The 26,926-nt window shown below is 34.4% G+C and overlaps 1 protein-coding gene across 2 annotated transcripts in view; it reads left to right on the forward strand.

The window, feature by feature from the left end:
* The first annotated feature begins 2,225 nt into the window (after nt 1–2,225).
* The window catches only part of CDH18 (cadherin 18), a 305,318-nt gene continuing 280,617 nt past the window's right edge, over nt 2,226–26,926 (forward strand). For both annotated transcript variants that reach the window (XM_058564305.1, XM_058564306.1), the window contains exon 1: nt 2,226–2,705. In XM_058564305.1, coding sequence (XP_058420288.1) covers nt 2,478–2,705 — 228 coding nt within the window. In that variant the 5' untranslated portion in view covers nt 2,226–2,477. The remainder of the gene's footprint in view (nt 2,706–26,926) is intronic.

The following is a 26,926-nucleotide window of genomic DNA, read 5'->3' on the forward strand; positions in this document are numbered from 1 at the left end:
TTATCACTTTTCATAATTGTCATAATAGAGATTCATAAACACATAATGCATATGCAGATTAAAATGCATTCATATATTTTTGGAATGCCACACAAGATCATTATTGTAAAGAAAACACTCATTCTACATATCCATAATACATTACAAAAGCCACTTTCTTAACCTTCTACTCATGAATTATGCTTTGTTAAACAACTTGGCATAAAGGACAAAGATGTTAATTTCATGTAAAAATCACACCAAATGGTGTGAAAGTATTAAGACAACACCTTTTATATATTCATCAACTTCTAAGAAGAAAGACTAGTTAAAGTTTTTATTTTGTAATCTGTGACTTCAAAATTAAGAATCTTTTGATAAATAAAAAACTTTAATATAAAATTATCCAAATAATTTACTAGATAGACTGGAAAGAATTTATTAAAAGTAGCTATTCAAGCCACAAATTTTAGTAAATGAGAAAATTGAGACTCAAAGAAATTAGATGATTCACATAAGTTCATTCTATAACTAGATTGTCAAAAAAAAGAGAAGAAAACCTTTGTTTTTTTACTTTCTTTCCAGTGTTCTTACCAAGTTGGAGCTAGAATGGTATTGCTCTTTTTTTGTATGTTAGCGTTTTTGATTCATTTTAATTTAAATTAATGAAAAATGTATGTTTGCTTTCATAAAATATTAAAAACTTCAATTTGTCTTTGCTGGATGATTAAAATTAAATCCCAATACTAATCCAATACAATTCCTGTACAACCGGTGAAGTAAATATTATTATTGACCCTAGTTTGGGGGGAGAAATACTGATAAAGAAAAGCTGCTTACTCTGGGACTTGTGATTTTTTTTATCCCCAACTCATTGTAAACATTTTTCTCAATTGTATGAAAGAATTATGCTATGACTGATTATTTATGTTCAATTTTTAAAATCATTTATATTGTCACGTCAACCACCTTGTAATTCATTTACATCTACATTTCAGTTTGTACTGATTTATAGGGGTGAATTTTATGGAATGAGAAAGTGATTTATCTAATATTTTTTAGTAGATGGAATGGGCGTATCTTGAATCAATATAATTTTCTAAACACGTATTGAAACACACATACATAAAAATACAGCCAAACTTGCTACACAGTTTTATGTGTTTTCAATAAGCTAATAATTTGAGTCCTCTTTTTCCCTCCTAAATCCTATCTTTTGTCTTCCAGAAATGATTCTCAAGTTTTACTTGATTGCCCAATTATACTAAACCCTAAGTCCAAGTCCTTGACATTTCTTATTTGAAAATCAAAGAATTTTCACCTCTGTTATTGTTGCCACCATTCTTTACTTCCTTACACCTTTTTTACATAGCTGCTGGAATTATATGTAGCGTCTTTCCCAAGCTTGAGTATCCGTCTTGGTCTTGCCTATAGGTGAAGATGGTACCCTGGAGTATTATCTGCAAGTCTATCAAATCCATACAAGATACGATTTAGTCAATTGATGTTCTAACTCATATTCAATTGTGCCAATCTGATCCCCAAGCATGGAGTAACTTTCAATTGCATACATTTTTTTTCAGCCATCTTCTTTTCTGTTATGCTTTATTTTCTTCTATTTTACTTGCTAAGCAACTTAAGGACCTACTTGATTGTTGCGATGGTCTGTGACAATTTTCAACCCTAGAAAGTATTTTGTTGAAGTTCAGTGAGTCATATACAGTAGGTAACTGATGTGTGGTTATGTCTAGTGAACTTGTATCACATCTAACAAAAACAAAATAAACACAAAAACAAGCAAAAAATTTGCACTTTCCATGGAGTCCCTAATATATCACATATTGTAAGAGATCATACTACACTCACATGTGTGCACATACTCATGGTCAATTTCTGAGCATTTCAACACTCGTAAGGCTGCATTTCTGTTGTTTCAAAGAATATGCATATCCTCAATTATATACATATATAGTATATACGTATATATAAAATATATATAAATACATACACATATAAAACTGAGAATTAATAGTACAATTAGAGAGGTCTCCATGTAAAAATGTGCGCAGCATGCAAGCTTATGCATGACTGTGTGTATGTATGTTTGTGTATATTTCCAAAAGAATTTACATATATTCTTTGCCTATCAGCATCACAGTGCAAAATAGTGTAATGTGCATTCAGAGCAAATACTTAAAGCTACATGTTTTGTAATGTATATAATTTTCTCTCTTTCCATTAGGTAGAAAATGGTTGCCCTTGTTCACCTACTGTGAAGATTTGGAATCAGACAACTACAGCATTGATTCTCCAGGTGTTTCAGGATGTAAATGTAGTCTGACATTTCCCTGATGGGCAGTTAAATCATGGACACGCTAAACAATTTACTTTGGACTCTCCTTCCAAAAGAGGCTTTGGCTTCTCTCTTGAATGCTCACTAAGCATTTGTAGCTGACAAGGAAAAGAAAGAAAACTGTGAACTGGAAAGTTATCTTACAATGAAAATTACGAGCACATCTTGCATCTGTCCAGTCCTAGTGTGTCTCTGTTTTGTGCAGAGGTGTTATGGAACTGCTCGCCACAGCTCCATCAAGGTGACCAGAAACGAAACCAAACACATTGAAGGTGAAACCGAAGTCCACCATCGTCCCAAAAGGGGATGGGTTTGGAATCAGTTCTTTGTTTTAGAAGAACATATGGGACCAGATCCACAATATGTTGGAAAAGTAAGTTTTTGTTTATTGTTTTGGGTTTTTTTTCCCCTCTTCTGGGAAATTGTGGGGAGAGATGAGAATGGAGTTAGAGTTGGATTTGAAGAGACATGGAACGTGAAGTGGATTATATTATAAAATGATCTTCCTTATAGGAGACAGTTCAAAATCATGATTGTAAAAAATGAACTTTACCAATCATGTCACATCTCCTTGAACACTGGTCCATGTGTCCTAGACTGAATGTTCTTTCCCAGCGTATCACTTAATTGTGAATACACAATTAAGTAATTTTGTCTTTATTACCATGAAGGTATATTGGAATTGACGTTGTCATTTATTGGTACATTGATATTTACAGATTTTTTTTTTATCGATTGCTGATGTACATGAGGCTAAAAAGAAAACATATCATGACATCTAATATATTTCTGTTAATTGTTACAGAGACTGTATTCAAATTTAAGTTAGTCTTTAAAAGCACATGAATATTTTTCTAATCTTCCAAATTAATTTCCATAAAAATCTGATATATTTTAAATACAGATGAAATATACACTGGATGTACAGTTTTGTTAAAAATCCCAAAAGAATGAAGTTGATAAAATGATCAGTAACTTCAAACCAACTTCCCTTTCTCTCAAAAATACAGATAAGACAATATAATGGCTTATCAAACCCTTTAGGAAATTGTGTACTCAGTAATATGGGGCAGTTTAAGCCTGTGTCATCTGGGCTCTAGGGTAAAGAATAGATTGGGAAATGGAGAGGCCTTCTTCTGATGAATTACCGATGGTTGGAAGCAGCCACACTTAGGTTTGTTCAGTGCCTTTGGGAGACACGGGAAGCACAGCAGTAGAATTTCCGTGACTGTGGGCTCAGGGACTTCCATCTCCCTACTTGACTATTTATTTCCACTTTAACACTGTTAGTACTAAAAAAAAAAAAAAAAAAAAAATAGTACTCCATCCAAATCCTGGTGCTTCCCTAATGTGTAGGCTGTACAGAATCACAAGCCATCTGTTCCAACCCTCATCCAACAGGCACTGGGTTGCAGCTGTATTTTCCATACAAGGCAGGAGCTGTGGAGTCAGAATATGGAACACGGAAAAAGATCCGAAACAATTATATCATTTTCTTATATGCAGATTAAAATGAGACAAAAGACTCAATTTCATCATATACTTTTTTCCCTACAAAGTATTCCGTGAAGTAAATGGAAACAAATATGCTAAAATTAAAACATAATATGTTGAATTACATGAAAGTTATTTTTGCCATGAACTTCAAAATCCTTTTCCTATAATCCTTTCAATCCTTGAAAAAGAGAGAAAAAAAGGAACAGAAAAATTTTTCCCCCCTAGGAGTACACCGAAAGGAAAAAATATTCTATTATTAAAAATATTTTGTTATGCCTATTTCTTGTCATTTTTATTTAACTAAAAAACAAAAATAAAATTGGCTAGACAGGGGAAGGGAAGGGTCAGACAACTTCTCATTTTCTCTTGGGTCACATAGTTTTAGTAAAGGATGAAGCCTCAATAGTTAGATCAATTCCAAGGGATATTTCTGGGCTCAGGTACCAAGGAACATATGGTAGAGAGCTTGTTACTCATCAGGAGATGAAAGAAGTCTGTGAAAATGTTCAAGTTTGGGGAGGTGCTGTGGAAATTGGTATCTGTTCTACTGTTTGTGGTATTGATGAACAAATATAAAGGGTCACACCCAGGATGTGGTTCTCTTAATCTCTCTCTTTCCTGGGCCCCTCATTCATAGACTTTCTCTCTATTATAATCTGTTTTTATGAGCAATTCTAATTTAATTATACAGATTCTTTCCTCTCGCCCGCCACCCTCCAACATACATACATACATACACACATACATACACACACGCATACATACATACACGCATGCATACATACACGCATGCATACATACACGCATGCATACATACATACATAAACTGTGACAATTAAAAAAACCCTGCAAAGCTTAACAATCTGTATGTGCTTAAAATAATTCCCTCCTGTCCCATTATTTTTATTTAAGAAGTGATTTTATATCCAACACTTATAAATACATAATAAATACACTCATAATGAACTAGCCATATATATTCAAAGCACTCCTGAATAAAAGATAGAATCATTACAATTTCTATAATCATGAGAAGGGACACCTCCAAAGAGCTAAAAATTATCTCTTTACCCCTCTCTGTCACAGAAATGCCAGCAGGAATTTCTTTTAACAGAAACAAAATAATAATCATACATTGCAGTTCTGATATTAAAATCATATTTTTTTTGCAAAAAATCATGGAAAAACTAACATAGACCGTCTAGTCTATTTTTCATTTTTCAAGGGTTGAACAGTGCTGAATGAAACCCATTATAACTAAGAATATAATTTTATATAAAGTATCACACACATCCTAAAATGTGTGTCATACATCACACCTATCATTGGAGTAGACTCATTGGCTTCATGAGATAATAATGATTAGTGAGTAAAGAGCTGGGTTTGAGTTATAGCTTCTCTGCTTAATATCTGTATTACAACCAGTAAGTCTCTTTACTTCCCTGCATTTCTGTTTCCTTACGTGTAAAACTGAGAAATACTGCTTGATATTTCCATTGCTAATTCAAGTATATTATAAAGTTTGGTTTGTGGTTAGATGACAGGTCAGTTAAACTACAGCCTGTATGCCGAATTCAGCCAGTTGCATATTTTGATATTACCTGTATACTGAAAAGTTTTTTTTTCACTTTTTAAATTGCTGAAAAAAAATTTTAAATAATATTTTGTGACACCTGGAAATTATATGAAACCCTGATTTCAGTTTTCATGAACAATGTTGATTGGAATACCGCCACACGCCTGCATTTATTTATTGTATATGGCTGTTTTCAAGCTATAGGGGTAGAATTGAGTCGTGGCGAGAGAGAGGAAGGCCCACAAAGTCTAAAATATTTGCTGACGAGCATTTACAGGAAATGTTTGTGAGCCGCTGGTTGAGACGTCTGCCTCACCTAGTATACTGTGAATGCTTTGGAAGCAGGTTCTGGGACTATTTCATCTTTATCCACACGGTATCTATCTCAGTGCCTATTGTAATGATCAACTATGGTAACTCTCCAGGAAGTACTCCATAAAGTATAACCTTGTGTTAATGGTTGTTGAAATTATTAAAACAAAAATCTCTCTCACTAATCATTGCTTTTATGGAAGAGAGACTTTTCCGAGGTCTTTACCACTTTCACTGGGGTCCCCCTCCCCCATAGTTATTTTCATGAATGTTTATTAACTCTGGTGTTTTTGTGTTTATTGTTGTTGTTTTGTTGTGTTACACACAATAGTGTAATGAATGTCCTTGTACACACATCACCTAACATACATACAGGTATATCTATGGGAGAGATTTCCAGAAGCGAGATTCTGTTTCAAGGATAAATAAATCTTTAATTTTGGTGGATATTACTAGAACCTCCTCCATAGGTGTTGTAGTAATTTGCACCTTTCTCGATGATGTATAAGAGTGATTATTTCAGGCTGGCCCCGTGGCCTAGTGGTTAAGTTCGGTGCACTCCACTTCAGCGTCCCAGGTTCGGTTCCCTGGTGCGGACCTACACCACTCATTGTGGCCATGCTCGGGGAGCGACTCACATACAAAACAGAGGGAGACTGGCACAGATATTAGCACAGGGTGAATCTTACTCAAACAAAAAGAGGAAAATTGGCAACAGCTGTTGGTTCAGGGTGAATCTTCCTCAGCAAAAAAAAAAAACAGAAAAAATGAAGAGTGACTATTTCTATACAGCAATGCCAACAGATGGGATTGTAAAACTCGGAATTTAGCAAATATAATAGGTGAAAAGTTGCATCTCTGTGTATCTTTAATTTACATTTCTCTTATTATGAGTGAAATTGATCATCTTTTCATATTTCATGTGGATATAAATATTTCTTTTTTACTAACTGACTCTTCATAGCCCTTGATTTTATATTCTTTCGTTAGTCTCTTTAACTTATCAGTACCAGGAGTTCTTTATATAATAGGTGCAATAGTTCTTTGCTAGTGATATAAATTACCGATAATTTTTTCACAGTTGCCATTTGTCTTTTGACTTGTTTATGATTTTTGCTTTATAGAAGTTTATTATTTTAACATATAGCAATGCTTAGCATTTTTGGCTGAAACTATGTTTTTATTTGATTTGGAGTCTTCTGAAATTTGAAGATATTGTTCAGAATTAGTAGCAGTGGATAAAAATGCATTCCTCAGGCCTTAATATCTACAGTTTATCATGTATTTTAGAACCTATTGCTTATTGAATAAAAAGAATGGTGTATAATGGAATTGCTTTTGTTAGAGACCAGAAATTCTAATTTGAAATACATTTGAATTCTTATTTTTAGCCACTAGCCTTTGGCTGTATTGCGTATGTGTTTTATGTTTATCAATAGAATATATACTAGATGCAGCGATTATAATTGCAAAGTGTATTGACTCTTATGGTGTATGTTAGAAATATTTAAACATATGTAACTGGTACAATTTAACTAAGGATATACATTGGAAATGTCTATTAACACACAACTACTAGCAATAAACTTCATATATTTCAAGTGGTAACTGCTTGTAATTAGCTAGATGATCTGCTACATAAATACATACTGTTTTCATTTTAAAAACATTATAGATGACTTCTTTAACTGGCCAAGCATTCTTATATAAGAAATAAAGGAAACACTGTGTTTATTCCAACATATCTGTAAATGGATATTGTCCACCTTGCATTATTTGATAATTAAAGAGAATGGAATAAAAAAATCATAAACAAGAAGTAAGAGGCCAAAAAGTATGTTCCTAGTTAGCAGTGTGTTTTAGGCTAAGATATCTGATCTATTAACAACGTTATGTTAGATTTTGGGCTGTATTGACATCAAACATATACTAGATAATAAAAGTTAAGAACTTAAAAATTTTCAGAATAAACAAATGAATTATATTCTCCATCTTCACTTTCCTGCATTTATGGTATATTTGCTTATAACTGTTGGAATTTTTTCTAGATGTAAACCATAACATGTAGAATATATTGCTTATATCTATTAAGAATTTAGTTACTAAAGTTCTACCATTCTTCCTTTCCTCCCTACTCATGTCCTGTAGGTATGTGAGTTGATAAGTGTAGATGGTAGATAATTATTTTCAATTTGCTTTATTAAAAACAATAACAAACAGGGGCTGGCCCAGTGGTATAGTGGTTAAGTTCGTGTACTCTGCTTCGGTGGCCTGGGTTCACCACTTTGGATCCCAGATGTGGACCTACACACTGTACATCAAGTCATGCTGTGGCAGCGTCCCACATACAAAATAGAGATAGATTGGCACAGATGTTAGCCGAGGGGCAATGTTTCTCACCAAAATAAATAAATAATAATAACAAACTTATAGAGAGTAAGCCAGGAATTCTAGCAATATAAAGGAAATAAGAAATCATCTTGCCGAACTCCTTAAGTAATAGAAAGCAACGATCCTTGAAACAGTTAAGTGACCTCTTTATGTTCGTGAGATTAGTTATGGTGGTGCCAAAGAACAAATTGTAAGATATCTGATTCTTTAATGAAAATCAGTTTCTAATATATAGTGCATGAAATTCCCCTCTCATCATTACCATTGCCACCAGTACTCTATACTTTTTCTTTCTTTAAAAGCCAACCTTCAAATCTCTTTTAATATGGAGTACTGTAGTTTCAAATTAAATAAATGATTTTGAGGTTAAAGAGAGAATAAATCCTGTAAAAAGGATAGGGAAGGTTCAGGCTTCAGAAAAAAAATATATGATAGATTTAATATCATCATGAACTCAATTAAAAACTAAATGCACAGCAAGGAAAGGTCCAGATTGTCATCTTATATTGTCAAGATGATAGTTTTATGAACATTTTTATTATAGCTTCCTTGAAATGGAAAACTCCGTGTATCAAAACATGACATTTGAAGTTTGTACAAATGACAATGTGATGACATGATATCATGTGAAATTAATTATGGCACACAGTTCCATATGGATATAGAACTTTCTCCATAGTCATCATGGAAATTTAACTATTCAGATCCAGTCCTATAAGAAATTGGATGCATAAAAGAATAATTTGGTTTGATGTATATTTTGTTTAATTTTTAGTGATTTAGAATGTTTTTCTTGAGGCTGGCCCCATGGCTTAGTGGTTAAGTGCATGCGTTCCACTACTGGCAGCCCGGGTTCCGATCCCGGGTGTGCACCGTCACACCACTTCTCCGGCCATGCTGAGGCCGCGTGTCCCACATACAGCAACTAGAAGGATGGGCAACTATGACATACAGCTATCTACTGGGGCTTTGGGGAAAAAAAAGGAGGAGGAGGATTGGCAATAGATGTTAGCTCAGAGCCGGTCTTCCTCAGCAAAAAAGAGGAGGATTAGCACGGATGTTAGCTCAGGGCTGATCTTCCTCACAAAAAAATAAAATAAATAAAAAGAATGTTTTTCTTGAGAAATCAGATTTCATTAAGGTTATAGTTTTAAAGAATAAGTTATATTTTGTTTAAATAATTTTAAAAAGTTTAATTAATGTATTTCTTAATGCCATACTTATAATTTTTTTTAAAGTCATAATACATATGGGCACAACATATATTTTTATTCATCTGGTGAACTTCATATTACTATACAAATACCCACCTGTGTATATGTGTGTGTGTGTGTGTGTGTGTGTGTGTGTGTGTATGTGTGTGTGTATCAGTGGTGCTAAAACAGCGTTGACTTTGACTCCTGGGGATATCTGGAAATATTGGGAGACATTTTTCACTGGGGCTAAATTGTCTGTTCGTTACAGTTGGCATATTCACTAAGGTCTATGATACTTAAAGGGCCCAGGAAAAGGTTTTAACGCATTTTTAAATCAGAATAAAATATAAAAATGAGTATAATTCAGCCCGAATTACATTAGTCTTTATAGTAATACACTTATAAATAGAATTCATCGTTTTAATTGAAAAAAGGACCCACATAAGGCAAAAGGGCCAAGGTTCCAGGAAAGCTCTACTGTGGATTTGATTTTCGGTTGTGACAAGTAAGGATGTGGTGCTACTGGCCTTACTTAGTAGAGGCCAGAGATGCTGTTAGGCATTCTATAACACATAGGACAGCTCCCGCCCACCCAACAGAGAATTATCCAGCCCAAAATGGCAACAGTGACATTGATCTGATATTAACATCCTCAATGTTTCTCTTGGTCAAAATGTTTTGAATATTTTGTCCATACTATTGTATCACTATAAATATGTGCATTTTATAATGTGTCTGTTTATAACACATACAGATGAGTTTTAACTTTTAGTTTGTTTATGACAATTTATTGACATATTTATTCGAAAATATTTATTTTACTGACAATTCATTTTTCTAAGTGATGATTTTATTCCATTATGTGAACTGTGATTTCTAATACACTTGGACTTATTGCTACCAATTTATTTTGTATTTTACATTCACTATGTTTTTTTGTTTTTTCTCTTTTTATTCTGCTATAATGACTTCTACTGGAATCTCTCTCCACTGTTTTAGAAGCTTTATGTTGTATGTTTTTGATATTTGTGCTTGTCTTAATGTATTGCATGCATTCTCGTCTTCACATGTCAAAACTTAATATCTCTACCTACCTCCTAAAAAACAAAGACACAGAATTATCAAATTTTGATTACATTATTGTGCTTTCTACTTTTTACATGCCTACTGTGCCAAGGTGTTTTTAAGCCGCCCAATCACTCATTATTTTTCTTACTGTTATTGAGGTTAGTATTAATGTAAAAGTGTATACTTACTTTTATGTCTAACATATTTAACAACTGTTTAACTTTTGCTTTAACCTTTGCTTCTGTATCAAACTTCTCTCAGTTTACTTACTCTGAAGTATGACTGTTCCCTACTTCTTTTTAACAGATATCCTTTATAAGTTTAAAGTTGATACTTTTACAGTTATCCTAAACAACACAAAGACCTTAGGATGTTTAAACACTAATTACTTTCCGCTTTTTCTTATTCTATTTGTCTAGTATCTCATTTCCTTGTTTTTTAAAAGTACTTTCAAGATATTTAATTTTTATTAAAATCATTTAAACATTTGATCTTAGACTTATCCAGGTTTACCCATTTCTCTGTTCTTCATTGTTTCTACCCCTGTTCTCCCTCCTGGTTTGATTTCCTTATTACTTATATACAGCTGTTCCTTTTTCTATTCACCCTATGAGCGCTGCAAACTCTCTGTCTTTTTTTATTGAATCATTATTTTTTGGTGTATAGGATTCTAGGATGAGTTTTTACCTTATTGTTTTGTGGAAGATATATTGTGTACTCTACTTTTGATGATGAGAAGTCTGCTGTAATTTCATTTTAAATGTCTTCTCTTTCTCTTAGGTTGATCTCAGGATTATCACGGTGTCCTTTGTGGTCTGTAGATTCACTAACATGTCCAGGCTCTGAATTTTTTTTGGCTTTCTATTTTTCTTGGCCTGTGCATTAATTTTCTAGGGCTGCTATAAAAAAGTACTATAAGTGGAATGGCTTAAACAATAGAAATTTATTGTCTCACAGTTCTGGAGGCTAGAAGTCTGAAATCAAGATGTTGCCAGGGTCTGCTTCTTCGGTGGTTTCTGAGAGTAGGATCTTTTCCAGGCTTCTCTGCTTGGCCTGTAATCGGCTGTCTTCATGTCCACATGGTGTTCTCCCTATATTTGCCTCTCTGTGTCCATGTTTTCTCTTTTCATGGGGACATCAGTCATAGTGGATTAGAGTCCACCTTAATGACCTTATTTTAACTTGATTACCTTTGTAAAGACCCTGACTCCCAATAAGGTTCTGGGGGTTAGGACTTCAACATAGGAATTTTGCTGGTACACAATTCAATCCATCACATACTGAATCAGTACTTTTTGTATAATTATTAGGATTTTTATACTTAATTATAGATATATAACATCCATTATTTCTTTGAATTTTCTTCTTCCTCATTTATTGTTTCATTCTGAAACTCCTATTTGATATAATTTCTGTCAGATTTATTTCCAGCATGCTTATACTCTCTTCAACCAAATTGAATCGTTAAGCATATTGTTTGACTTAAAAGTGAATATTAGCTTGAATGTATTTTAAATTTCTAGTTCTTTTTCGTTTCTTTTCTCCTTTTTATATAATGACCTGTCCTTTCATTTTTGACCTCTGTTTCATCTCTTATGACTTTAATTATTGCAAATCACTTATTTAATAATCTTGTTCAAATTTTCTATTTTTTTGTGTGTGTGTGCTTGACGAATTTGTATACTTCTTTTGTCCGTTCACTATCCATTGTGGAGATATGATTCTGGTATGTCTTTTTTGATTTTACATACACTCATCTTCAATGGTGTGGGGTAAGTTCTAATGGGGATTTTGGTGGAAATCCTCCAAACTATAGTTTGAGACACATTAATAGTCACTTATCTTTTGTCTACTGACAACCAATTGGATTCGTGAATCTTAATAAGTACTAATTTTTAATTATTAACTACTGATTCTTGTCCATACATTTAATGTAAACAGCAACAAGAACACCAACAACACTAAAAAATAAAACTTGCATACCTTCCATCTGGGCTGCAGGTTTGGGTTTCAATTTATCGCAGAAATCTTTTTTCCTATCAGGAACTCCTAACAGATCACAGGCTTCCTTTCTACTTTTTTTAAGCTAGTGGGTAGATAGTCTAATTCTCATTTCATGGAGTTGTTTTCAAGTAGTCTTGCTTTCTTCAGACATCTCCATTCTAATTCTATACCTTGAGGAGACTGAAAGTCATAGTTCCTAATCTTCAGGAGATGTAAACGCCAAATTCTTGATGCCCAGGGCCTCTATCTAGTTTAATTTCCCCTGGAGGCGTCAGGCTGGCTGCCAGTTGGAAATGATCTACCTGGTACTAAGTCCTCTCTTTCTTCCTTTTCCCCAGTGAACTTTCTTTCACAGTTTCTAGCTTGCTGTATCATATTTTAACTTCCATACACCTTTTTAATTGTTTGTAGTAACAGACATGTCTTTATTAGCTTTATCTGCTTTTTTTATGGTCATAACTTGCCTCAGGTTTTTCTTTGCACGAAAACAAGATTTAGATTAGATAATCTTCGTAATATTTCTTCTGGATGTAAATAACGGTATTCTTTTACCATGCTTTAATATTTTCATGTGGAAGTAAAGATGAAAATCCAAATGTTCCCCAAATATGAAAGCATAGAAATATACATTCCAAAAATCCTACTGCACTTCATAACTAACTATAGACTGATTTATTTCAGCATGTATTTGCCCTAAGGAAATGGAAGAAGTGTTAGATTATTCTCAGGAAATGTGTTTCATTATTTTATGGATTTTTATCCAATGAATATTTGAACATTTAATTGCCCTGGACTTCACATAGCAAAAGGCATTTAATTAGAAGGTTGAGCTTAGAAGGTCTTCAAATACATCCAGAGTTTTTTGTTTTTTTTTTTAACTTTCATAAAGAAAATATCAAGCATTTATTACAAGAATAGAGTGAAATATAACCTATCTCTTTCCTCTAGGATTGTTTGTTTTCTATATATGATTTACTTGTCACTATATTCATAGAAATTAAAACATACTGTGTAAAATCTTTTTCTATACTAATAATCAAATAATATGAAATATAAAAAATTAAAATATACTAATTTAATCATAGCCTTTGGTTTGCATTGCTTGGAACTATAGCTTGATTACAGTTGAGTTTATTTTGACAAAGTTTGAAGACAATTTAGGACATAGTCATTCATTCAAAATTTATTGTGCACCTCCTCAGTTCTGGTAACTGTGCCAGGCATTGCTTATTCAATGCTAACAGTGCTAAGCACACAGGATGGCGGTGTGACGTACTTGAGGAGTGACATACTTAGATCAGTTTAGGGAAGGCTGCTCAGAAGAGGAAGAGCTTAAACTAATATTTTGCCATTGATAGAAAAGAAGACAGGTAAAGTGTATTGGTTAAGAGACAGTTGCAATGGAATTTTAGGAATGGCATATCAAATGTAAATAAGTAGCATTCAAGGATATACAAGAACAGCAGTTGGAGCACAGAGTGCGTGTTAAGAATTGGGAGTGGAGATGAAGCTAGAGACCATCATGGGCTACAGAGTCCTGATAGGCGATTCAAAGAGGATTATAGCTTATCCAGAAACCTTTGGGAATGAACTAAAGGATTTTCAAGTGGGAAGCAACATGAGACATTTAGAACAAGTTCAGAGGCTGAGAGGATACGTTACCATTGTACAAATCTAGACTTGAATTTGGTAATTGCAAAAGAAATTGAAAGGAGGAAACAGATTAAAACGTTTTTTAGATATAGAGTTGACAAGATTTTGTATCTGTTGACAATGAGAAATGGGGATGCAAGACCATTTGAAGATGATTGGCAGGCTCCTCTTTAAATAGAGGGGCCCGAGAGTAAAGGAGGAGGATCATGTCTGGGAGTGAGAGTGATGGATGTAGGTTTGGGCGGGCTGTGTCCAGGGTGCTTTGTCAGCATGCAGGTAGGCAGGTCTAGAGGGACACAGAATACTAGAGGAAGGATGTGGGCTAAAGAGTAGAAATGGGAGACACTGGGGTTTAAGTGGTGATTGAAGCCAAGTATAAAAATTTAGAGAAGCATATATAGACTCTTGGCTCAGAATGGAATTCTAGGGAACATAAAGTGAGGAAAGAGAAAACTAAGTTTGCATAAAGAGTTTGAAAATGAAATTCTACAGAGGAAGTAGAAACAACAGAGGAGAAGAGTAATCGCAGTAGATAAGGAAGGAAAAAGTATCAAGGAGGAGGAAGTGCGCAAGAAATCTGATACTTGACTGAGAATAACATAACACTATATTGTATACTTAAAAATTTGCTAAGAGGGTAGATCTCATGTTAAGTGTTCTTATCACAAATAATAATAATAGTAATAATAAAGAGGGCAGGAGAAAACTTTTGGAGATGATAGATATGTTTATGGCGTAGATTGTAGTGATGGTTTCACAGATGTGAAAGCAGATGGATCCACAGACTTTTCTCCAAACTCGTCAAGTTGTATACATTAAATATGTACAGCTTTTTGTATGTCAGTTATGGCTTAATAAAGTGGTTAAAAAAACACAAAAATAACCAAAAAACATTTAAAAATTGAAAAAAAGAGAATTGTATTTTTCACAGTTAATTTTTTAGCTAGGAAGTTATTTTCTCCTGAACAGCTTTAGCAGTGTGCAGGGGGCTGACTCAAGACTCAAGAAGATTGAGTAATGATTGGGAAAGAAGGCTATAGATTAATGTGACTCCTTGGATTCTTTGTTATTTGTTATAGACCTATTCATCTTCTTCAACGCTTTTAATTGTTGCCCCCTAGCCACCAATAATCCAGATTACGTGAGAATTTACATGTTCCTCAACATGCTACTCATCCTGAACTCTTCCCATCTGAGTTAGTGACGGACACAGTGTTTGTACTGCTTAGTAATCTCCTGCTGGCTACTGAAGGAAACCAGCTGAAACTAGTTTAACAATGAGAAATAATTTACTAGCTTGCATACCCGAAAAGTAGCACAGGCTTTAGGCACAGGTAGAATTAGAGATACAAGTGATGTGATTAGGATTGTAACCTGTTCCCTAAAGCTGCAATCTCATAAACTATGTGGAGTCCAAGTCCCAAGATTTGCAGGCCACAGTTCAGTCAGTTTCTATGCTCTGTTATGAAAAGAATTTCCTTGCTTACAGCCAAATTTGGAGGGATGTTAAGTGTCCAAATATTTGTCGATTCCACATTTTAGGGTCTGTCTTTTTAAACCTTCTGTTTCTAGGTACTAGCTTCCCTATCCATTAGAGTCCTTTGGTTGAAAACAATCTACATTGGTTAACAAACAAAAAACAAAATAAAGTATAAAAATATAAAATAAGATAAATTTATTTTTTGGAAAAGGCATACATCTTTTCTTTGAGCCTTATTGGACTACGATTCAAGCGTTGTGCTGGATTGACAGTCAACCTGTTTCATATAGCTGAAGTCTGGATTTCTGATTTAAACATTGGGAAGATTGAATTATCATAATGTGCTATCCCACGGAACTTTCTGCAATTATGGTTACGTTTTATATCTGCACTGTCCATTATGGTAACTAGTAGCCACGTGTGATTATTGAACTTTTAAAATGTGGCTAGAACAACTAAAAGATTGAATATTTGTTATATTACTTAAATAACTACTTGTAGCTATTGACTACAATATTGGGCAGTGCCAGGTTAGACTGATCAGGAAGGAAACTTGGCCTCATATGCAATATATGCAAAAGTATGAGTCTGTGAAGGCCACATAAAATCATAGGCATAAAGAACGAGGTTAAACACCATGGATCGAAAAGCCTGACTCTAATATGTAAAAACGCTATAAACACTGGAAGAGTCAAGTCTTACTCTCTTTTCTCTGGCTTCAAATAGCCTACTTTGTTATTGTTCAATGTATTTGTATGTGTGGGAGTGTGAGTGGGTGCTTGCTCTCAAAGGCATAATTTAGTAGATCACCTTCTTGCTGCAACAGAATTTGACTGGGAGTAATTTAAGCATAAAAGTAACTTTCCAGATGGATACTGGATAGCTCACAGAATTGGCAGACAGGCTGGTGAGTCAGTGTTGAAATAAAGCAGGAACCAAGGGAGGCTGGTGGCTGTAAATGCAGCCAAGTTGATACCCCAGGAACAACTGGATCAGAACATTGCCATTGACACTTCTGCCCCTGGACTTGGCACTGCTACTGCCGCTGTGTTCTTGAGAACACAATCATGAATAATATCTGATCTGTCCCTTAGAGGGCTGGCTGCCCCAAGCAGGAAAGATGCAGAGTCTTTTCTACCAAATCTCACAATGGGGTATCAGTTTTTCCAAGGTAAGGTGGAGGTGCATAAAAGACACATTTACATACACACACACACGAACACACACACGTATAAACACATATGCCCAGCACATAAATATAATTTCCACACTGTATGGGAATGTTTAATATATTTCACTTTTGTTTTACTTCATTATTTTATTTTATCCACTGTGTCTCCAAGATATATTAAATATTATTTATCCTATTTTAAAATAAAAAGAAATTCCAAAAAATTAGAGGTCACTATCTTTCTTTTTTGAACTCACTTCAATGTCCACCGACTTTTTTTGAAGAAAATGATTGCGTTATATATACACACACACACACACACACACATATATGGCTAAAAGTAATGATTCATAAACTTGTTCTGGAACATCTTGTCTTCTTGGCAATTGCTTGTTCAGTTCATCAGCTGCTTTGCATGCATGGGTTCTTTCTATTGTTATATCAAAATTATGAGAAGTATTAAACACGTCTATAGTATTCAACGCAATGCAAACTACTTTTAATTAAAATTAGAGGACACCAAGCAGAAAGGAAATGCTATAAGAGAGACATATATATGTTTTCCTTGTTACATTTCTGTCTTATATATATATGACTTATGTTACGGGTTTATGTTTTTTTTCTTTTTCCCCCTAGCATTACCATTTTTCTCTTGGTCTTTGAACCCTGTTATTGTTCCATTGAATTAAATTGACCATGAGGAGTTTTCAGTTTTATTACTATTTTCATAAACATTTAGATATAGAAGGATAAAGTGATATCTAATTACACATCGATTATCAGCACAAACAACATTAAGTAAATATTTATGTTTCCGAGGGGAGGAGCATCAATGTGCAGAGCAGCTGTGGAGACTAAAGACTCTTTCTGGAGGGTGGTTAATTTGCATATAAGTTATTTCTATTCTACACTTTGCAGCTGCATTTTTCTTGGTGTCTACAGGAAACGTTGAAAAGAACAAGATAAGTATATGCTACATTTGGGTTAATTAAAAACAAAGCTTTGATCTAGTATATATTACTATGGGACAAATATGAATAAGGTACGTAGCTGTAGTTTTCAACTTTGTTTGGATATTGGAATCAGGTGGGAAGTTTTTAAAACTTCTCAAGCCCAGACTGCACATCAAATCAGTTAATTCAGGAAATGTGCAAATAGGATTCTGATAGCAGTATTTTTAAAGCTATAGAAATGATCCTAAATTAGTATCTTTCAGAACTACTGGATTTTAGGCTCAGTTTACTAATGATGTAAGGATACTTGCAGTAAGTCACAGGACTCTTTAATAGTGTTGGAAATTGCTACTTTGTTTTAATAACTGACATCTGTAAGGTAATGATCATCTTAATGCAACATATATGTGCTTAATCTTTTTGCATGGTCTTGAATAACACTGAAACTTCTAAAGGAAAATATTCTGCCTCTTTTAAAAATATATTCTTCAATGAGACTGAGTGTTTCTTTCTCTACATACATGTCTTCATATTATCTTTATTATTTGATTATGCGTATTTTCATTTTTATTGATATAATGTATGCACATTGAGGGAAAAGGCAAATAGTGCAAAAGCAGTGAAAACAAAATTGATATGCCTCTTCTTTCTTATCAGTCTCTTCTCAAAGCCCTTCTTTACAGATAAAAACCTATCTGTAATATTTTAGTTCTTTTAGTATGACTAAAAGACATGTATGACATGTTTATTCCTGCCCTTGATAACTATAGATAGGCTACAATTACTCCCACTTTTTGAGATGAGGATATAGAAAACCCTACCATTGGCTTCAGAAGGCACAGAGATAGATGGCGGGAGTTTAGGCTACCTTCATCACAAGCTCCCAAGGTTCATTCTCCCAGACGTCTTAATTTAAGAGTTTCTTAAAAATTTTTACATTCAGTTTTTCTAAGAATATGCACTGTTGTTGGGAGAGATTTATGACTGTTTGGAGTTGTCAAGTACTTTGTCTATAATATTTCCATCTACCTTCGTGTTTTAGAACTACGTTTCTCCCCCACCCTTCATTATACTTGGCATTTGTGATTCCTGCGTTTTTCAGGAAATAAGCACGACAGGCCTAAGTCCTGCAGAATCAGAGCCCTTCCACACAATTTTGTGGATATGATTTCCTATGTCCTTCTATATCAATCATCTTTTTTTGGGTGTGTGTGAGGAAGATCAGCCCTGAGCTAACATCCATGCCAATCCTCCTCTTTTTGCTGAGGAAGACTGGCCCTGGGCTAACATCTGTGCCCATCTTCCTCCACTTTATATGGGACACTGCGACAGCATGGCCTGACAAGCGGTGCATCAGTGCGCGCCCGGGATCCGAACCAGACCACCAGCAGCCGAGCGCATGAACTTAACCCCTACGCCCCAGGGCGGGCTCCTCAACCGTCATTTTTTTGTTTGCAATTTGTCTTTGAGGAACGTACTGAAATATCTTTTGTGTTGAGAGCAAACCTTATCAACTTTACTTGGGAAAGTCTTTAAATCTTTTAAATACTTTTTATAGTTTAATGAGGCTTCAAGGAGAAGAGGAAGTAAAGTTTGTGCTCAATCTCCCATCTTGAGCAGAAAGACTTCGGGGAAGCTCATATAAAGGAAAATGTATATTGTTTATTTTACAATGTTTCTTGATAATGATAGGCGCTTTGCAAAGTTTACCTGTGCTAAATATCGAGGCTATACAAATATGTGAAAATACCCTATGATATCAACATTATTATCAGAGCCAACTAGTCACCAATTTTAACTAATATACTGACTTCATTGTTGTCCATTACATTAGATCTTAGGCAGTAGGAAAAAACAATCGTCTGGTACAGTAATGCAACAATGAAAGTATTTTCATACATTTTCACATCAGTAAATACTTGTGTTTACATACGCTATGTAATAGTTCTATATTCCACTCCTCTTTTCCATAATTCCTTAAGATATTCTATCTATCATGTATGCTTTATAATGTATTTATCTGAACATCCAAATATAGAATTTAATCAACATTCAGAATTAAAGAGCCAGCAGAAGAAAATTATAGTTTTAAAAGACACTAAGATTTATCTGATAATTTTAGAATGAATAGAAATTGATCCTCAACATTTAATGCAGTTCAAATTTAATTCTGCAAAAGCATGAAGATGAATATGATGACCTTTAGAGATTTCTTCTAAATTTGCTTTCAGATACGACATGATGAAGAAATGAACTTTATTTATTCATGCTAGTGAGTAGAGACTCATTTTGTCCATGCCCCTCCCCCCATACCAATTCAACAACCAGGATGCTAATCAGTTAAGAGTACCTCCAAAGTTCTAGAAATTCATCATAGGTTATGTTATTTTTTAACTAAGTATATTTTTAATTAAAATTTTTATTGACATAATTACGGATTCACATGCATTTGTAATAAATAATATAGAGACATCCCTTGCAAATTATGCCCAATTCCCCCCAATGGTAATATTTTGCAAAACTAGGATATTGATATTGATACAATCCACCAATTTTATTCACATGTTCTAAGGTCTCCTTGTACTCATTCACGTGTATATGTGTGTGTTAAGTTCTATAAAAATGTTATCATCTGCATAGGTCCTCATATCTCCACCACCACAGTAATGATACTGAACAATTCCAGTGCCACAAAGATCCCTCATCTCGCCTCTTTGTAACCACGCCAATTTTTGCCTGCCGCCACCTCATCTCCCTCCTGCCCCCTCATCTCTAACCCCAGGCAAACATTAATCTGTTCTCCCTTCTACAGTTTTGCCATTTCAAAAATGTTATAGAGGTGCTGGCCCGGTGGCTTAGTGGTTAAGTACGCATGCTCCGCTACTGGCGGCCCGGGTTCGGATCCCGGGCGCACACCAATGCACCACATGCTGAGGCGGCGTCCCACGTATAGCGACTAAAAGGATGTGCAACTATGACATACAACTATCTGCCAGGGCTTTGGGGAGAAAAAGGGGGAAAAAAAAAAAGGAGGGAGATTGACAATAGATGTTAGCTCAGGGCCAGTCTTCCTCAGGAAAAAGAGGAGGATTGGCATGGATGTTAGCTCAGGGCTGATCTTCCTCACAAACCAACCAACAAACAAACAAACAAAAAATGTTATAGAAATGGAAATATAAAATATGTAACCTTTTGGTCTTGGCTGTTGTTCACTCGGCATGTCTCTGGAGATTCACTCAAGTTGGTGCATCTATCATAGTTTGCTCCTTTTTCTTGCTGAATAAGACTCCATGTGCCACAGATTGGTTAACTATTCATCTGTTCAGGACATCTAGCACTATTACAATAAAACTGCTATGAACATTCATTTATAGGTGTTTGTGTGAACGTAAGTTTTCATTTCTTTGGGGCAAATAAGTGTGCAATTGCTGAGTTACATAGTAGTAGCACGTTTACTTTTTTATGAAACTGCCAAATTGTTTTCTAGAGTGGTTGTGAATTTTATATCCTCACCAACAATAAATGAGTGATCTGGGTCTTCACATCTTTCTCAGCATTTAGTGTTGTTTTTTATTTTAGCTCTTCTGATAAATGAGTTGTGATATCTCATGTGGTTTTAATTTTCTTTTTCCCAATGGCTAATGATATTTAACACCTTTCCATGTGCTTACAGTCATGTGTCACTTAATGATGGGGATACGTTCTGAGAAATGTGTCATTAGGCGATTTCGTCGTTGTGCAAACGTCATAGAGTATACTTACACAAACCTAGATGAGATAGCTTACTACACACCTAGGCTATATGCCGCTAATCTTATGGGACACTGTCATATATTTGATCTGTGTTGACTGAAATGTTATGTGGGTCATGGCTGTATTTGTAATATGTATCTTTGTTGAAATGTCTGTCCAAATCTTTTGCTCACTTTCTATTTGTTGTTGTTGTTGTTGAGGAAGATTCACCCTGAGCTAACATCTGTGCCAATTTTCCTCTATTTTGTATGTGAGTTGCCACCGCAACATGGCCACCAACGAGTAGCGTAGTCCACGCCTGGGGACAAAACTTGGGCTGCCGACGTGGAGAACACCAATTTTAACCACTAGTCCACATGGCCAGCCTCTATTATTTTTTTTTTAACTGCTAAGTTTTGAAAGTTCATTATATATGCTAGACACTATTCATTGGATATGTAGTTTGCAAACTTGCTCCCAGTCTCTAGGGTGCTATTCAACTATCTTTTAATTCTTTTCACATAGGCTTTCATGAAGAAAAAGGTTTTAATTTCAATAAGATCCAATTTATCAATTTTTTCTTTTATGCATCATACTTTTGGAGCTAAGTCTAAGAATTCTTCTCCTAGTGCCAGGTACCAAGATTTTCTCTTGCTTTTTCTCTCCCCAAAGTTATATAGTTTTAGGTTTTACATTTATGTCTACAATGCAGTTTGAGATAGCTTTTATATACAATATGAGGTTTAGGGCAAGGTTGATTTATTTTTTTAACCTGTTAACTATCCAGTTGATCCAGCATAATCTATTGAAAAGGCTCTCCTCTCTCCTTTGAACTGATTTTGCGCTTTTGTTAAAATTCAGTTGAGCATATTTGTGTGCATCTGTTTCTGGATCGTCTCTTCTGTTCCACTGATCTATATGTTTCTCTCAACCAATAACAAACCTTCTTGGTTACTGTAGCTATATAACCAGTATTAAGATCAAAGATAGCAATTTTTCTTCTTTGTCAAGATTGTTTTAACTAATTTAGAGCCTGTGTCTTCCTGTAGTAATTTTAGAATAAGGTTGTTTATGTCTATAAAATGTCTTGCTGGAATTTTGATAGGCATTGCATTAAACTTATTGATCAATTTGAGAAGAATTGACATTTTATTGTGTTGATTCTTCCAATTCAATGAACATGACATCTTCATTTATTTAGTCTTTGATTTCTTTCATCAGCATTTTGCAATTTTCAGCATACAGTGCATAAAACATCCTGTGCATGTTTTATTACTGATATTTATTATGTTTATGATTTTCTTTGGAGTGACTGTAAATGGTATTGTATTTTAATTTTAGTTTCTGCATGTTCATTGTTCCTATTGATTTGTATGTGTTCATCTTCTATCCTGCAAACTTCCTGAACTCACATTAGTTCTAGGAGTTTTTGTTTTTCAGTTGGTTTGTTTTGTAGATTTTCTGCATAGATAATGATGTCCTCTACAAATAGGGAGAATTATAATTCTACCCTTTGATCTGTATGCGTTTTTATTTCCTTTTCTTTCCTGATTGCTGCACTGGCTAGAACTTACAGTTCTATGTTGAGTAAGAGTGCTTAGAGATGACATTTTTGCTATGCTCCTAATCTTACGGAGAAAGTATTCAGTTCTCCACTATCAGGTATGATGTTAATTGTAGGTTTATTATGGATACTCTTTATCAAGTAGAGTTAATTCTTCTCTATTTCTAACTTGTTAAGAGTTTTATCATGAATAGACGTTAGGGTTTGCCAGATGCTTTTCTGCATCAATTGATATGACCATATGTTTTTTTTCTTTCTTATTTATTGATATGGTGGATTCCGTTGATTGATTTTCAAAAATTGAACAAGTTTTGCATACTTGGACTAAATCCCACTTCATCTTTTTATACACTGATGATTCAGTTTGCTAATGTTTTGTTGAGGATTAATGCCTTCAATTTCATGAGAGATGAATAGGTGGATTTTTTGTTTGTTTTTGTACTGGCTTTCATTTTGATATTACAGTAATATTGGCCCATTAAATTACTTGGGCAATGTTCCCTCATATTTTCTGGAAGATATTTTGTATAATTGGTATTAATAGTTCTTTAAATATTTGGTAGCATTATCCAGTGAAACCATCTGATGTAAAGCTACTATCTGGAGCTTTTTAATTATGAATACAATTTCTTTGATGGTTATAAGCAATTCAGATCTGTTTCACCATGGAAGTTTGTAGGTTTTGAGGAATTGATCTATTTCTTTTAAGTTTTCAAATATATGAGCATAAAGTTTTCATAGTATCCCCTTATCTTTTAAAAGGCTACAGTATCTGTAGTGCTATCCCATATTTTATTCATGCATTAGTGATTTTTGTATTCTTCCTCCTTTTTAGAAAATATTTTTCAGTCTTCCTGGAAGTTTATCAATTTAGCTGATTTTTTTAAGTATCAGAATTTTGTTTCATTGATTTTTCTATATTTTTTCTTATTTTGAATTTTATTGACTTCTGCTCTTATCTCGATTGTTTCCTTCCTTCTATGTACTTGACTTTATATTTAATTCTTTTGCTTGCTTTTCAGGCAGGAATTTAAGTTATTGATATGAGACTTTATCTCATTTCTAATGCAAGCATTTAGCTGTAAATTTTCTTATTAGTACTGATTTATGTGCATTCCACATATTTTGATATGCTATGTTTTTGTTTTCATTTAGTTGTAAATATTTCTTATTTCATTTAAGACTTCCTCTTTGATTCATGAATAATTTGTGATGTCTTTTTAAATTCCCATATATTTAGACATTTTTCTATTGTCTTTCTTTTGTTCATTTCTAGTTTGATTCTGTTAAAATAAGATAACACATTCTGCATTTTAAATTTTTGAATTTTGTTTTATGGCCCAGGATGTGATCTATCTTGTCAAATGTTCCATGGATACTTGAAAAAATATATATATATTATACTGTCTAATCAATTTCTATACAGTATATCAATAGCGACCTATGTCATTGATTTTGAAGTGAGTTTTTTAGTAAGCGGCATATATTTGGATTGTGTTTTTTGGTCTTGTTTGCTTTTTCTATTTTATTGTTATTGCATTTAAGCCATTTGCATTTAAGGTAATTATTAATATGTTAATGAATAAGGGTGTAATTATTATAGATTTTCTATTTGTTTACTCTTGTTCTCATTTCTGTTTCTTTTTTTTTTTTTTGCTGAGGGAGATTTGCCCTGAGCTAACATCCACTGCCAATCTTCCTCTTTTTCTTTTTTTTGTATGTGAGCCACCACCACAGCATGATCACTGACAGACGAGTGGTGTGGGTCCGCGCCTGGGAGCTGAACCGGGGCTGCCGAAGCAGAGTGCACCAAACTTAACCACTAGACCACCGGGGCCGGCCTCCTGTGTTTCTTTTTTCATGCCATTCTGTGGGTTACATGAACATTGTTTAAGAGACTGTCTTGATTAATTTATAATGTTTCTGAGTGTACCTCTTTGTATAGTTTTCAGTGTGGTTGCTCTAGGTATTACCATATACATATTTATAATAGTCTATTGAGGTCAACGTTTTACCACTTTGAGTAAGTACGAAAACCTTACTTCCATTTTTGTCCTTTTATCTTCCTTACTTTAAAATATTTGCCAGCTTTGATGATCTAGTGGTTAAGATCTGTGTTGTTATCACTGTGGTCTGGGTTCATCTCCCAGTCAGGGAACCATACCACCCATTTGTCAGTTGTCATACTGTGGTGTCTATGTGTTGCTGGGATGCTGAAAGCTCTGCCACAGGTATTTCGAATACCATCCAGGTTACCCATGGTGGACAGGTTTCAGCAGAGCTTCCAGACTAGACAGACTAGGAAGAAGGACCTGGCCACCTACTTCCAAAAAACTGGCCCTGAAAACCCTATGAGTAGCAGTGGAGAACTGCAAAAAGACCTGGCAGAGGTTCAGCTCTGCTGTACTCATGGTTGCTGGAGTTGGAATCGACTGATGGCACCAACAACAAACTTTAAATTATTACAGTCTTGGATATCAGATAGTGTTATAATTTTCATTTCAATATCTGAATATGGTTTATAAAATTCATGAGGAAAGGATAACCTATTGTGTTTATTCGTATTTCTGCTTTTCTTGTTGCTCTGCCTTCCTAATGCCTCAAGATTACTTCGTTCGTCATTTCTTCTTTTGGTTTGAAGAACTTCCTTTAGCTAGTCTATAAAATTATGTCTAATATCAACAGAATCTTTTAGTTTTCCTTCATCTGAGAATGTTTTTATTTCTCTTACATTCTTGAAGGAGATTTCTGTAATATAGAATTAATAGTTGACTGGTGCTTCTTTTTCAAACTTGCAAAATAAAATAGTATCACTTACTTCTAGTCTCCATGGTTTCGTAGGAGAAATCCACTGTCATTTGAATTGTTTTTTCTATGTAGAAAATGCATCATTTCTCTCTGGTTCCTTCCAACATTTTTTCTTTATCTTTAATATTTAAAAGATTAATTATGATAAAGCATGGTGTGGATTTCTTTGCATTTAACCCGTTCGGGGTTTTCTTAGCATCTTGGATCTGTAGGTTGTGTTTTTAGCTACATCTGGGAAGTTAGCAGTCTAGATGTATTACTAAAATACATCTATTGAGTCTTTTATTATTGTCCCTTGGGTCTCTGAGGGTCTGTTTACTTTTTTACAGACTATTTTCTCTCTGTTTTCAGACTGAGTGAGTTTATTATTCTGTCCTCAAGTTAACCAATTCTATCCTCTGTCATCTTCCCTCTACTATTAAGTCTATCCAGTGATATTTTTTGTCTGTTATTGTGTTTTCCAATTCTATAATTTTTATTTAGTTATTTTTTTAATAACTTCCATTTCTTTGCTGAGATTATCTATTTTTTCATTTGTTTCAAGAGAATTTGTAATTTGTTATTGAAGCCTTTTTATAAAAGCTACTTTAAAATCTTGTCAGATGATTACAACAACTGATTCATATTGGTCTTAGCATCAGTTGATTGTCTTTTGTCGTTTAAGTTGGATTTTCTTGGTTCTTGGTATAATGGGCAAATTTGTATTATTTCCTAGACATTTTTTTCTATTGTTATCAGAAACTCTGAGTCCTATTTAAAAGTTCTATTTTAGCAGGCAGTCACCCAGTTCAGGTTCCGCATGTGGATCTTGGCCTACTTTTATGGACTGTGGTTCAAACAGCAGTAAACGTTCAGGGCCTTTTGCTATTTTGGTCTGCCCAGTTTATCGGGAGTCACTGGGGTCCCCAGTCATCCCAGATGGTGCTGCTTATGGGGGCAAAATGTGTTTTCCTTAGGCCAGTCTGCTTACTGTCCATGTGGAGGAATGGTGTGGTAGAATTTCCCTACTGATGAGCTCCAGCTTCCCTGGTATCCTTGGATAGGGATGGAGAATGTCAAGACCATGAAGTCAAAGAGGCTTCCTGGACCAAGCTAGCTAGTGTTTGGTCTCTCCAACAACTCTGCCCGCCTGTCTCAGTAGCTCTTAGTGGAAAAGAGGAGTCTCACATTCTCTGAGGAAGCAGAGCGC

Source organism: Diceros bicornis, chromosome 20 (assembly GCF_020826845.1).
Source record: "Diceros bicornis minor isolate mBicDic1 chromosome 20, mDicBic1.mat.cur, whole genome shotgun sequence".
NCBI classification, from domain to species: domain Eukaryota; kingdom Metazoa; phylum Chordata; class Mammalia; order Perissodactyla; family Rhinocerotidae; genus Diceros; species Diceros bicornis.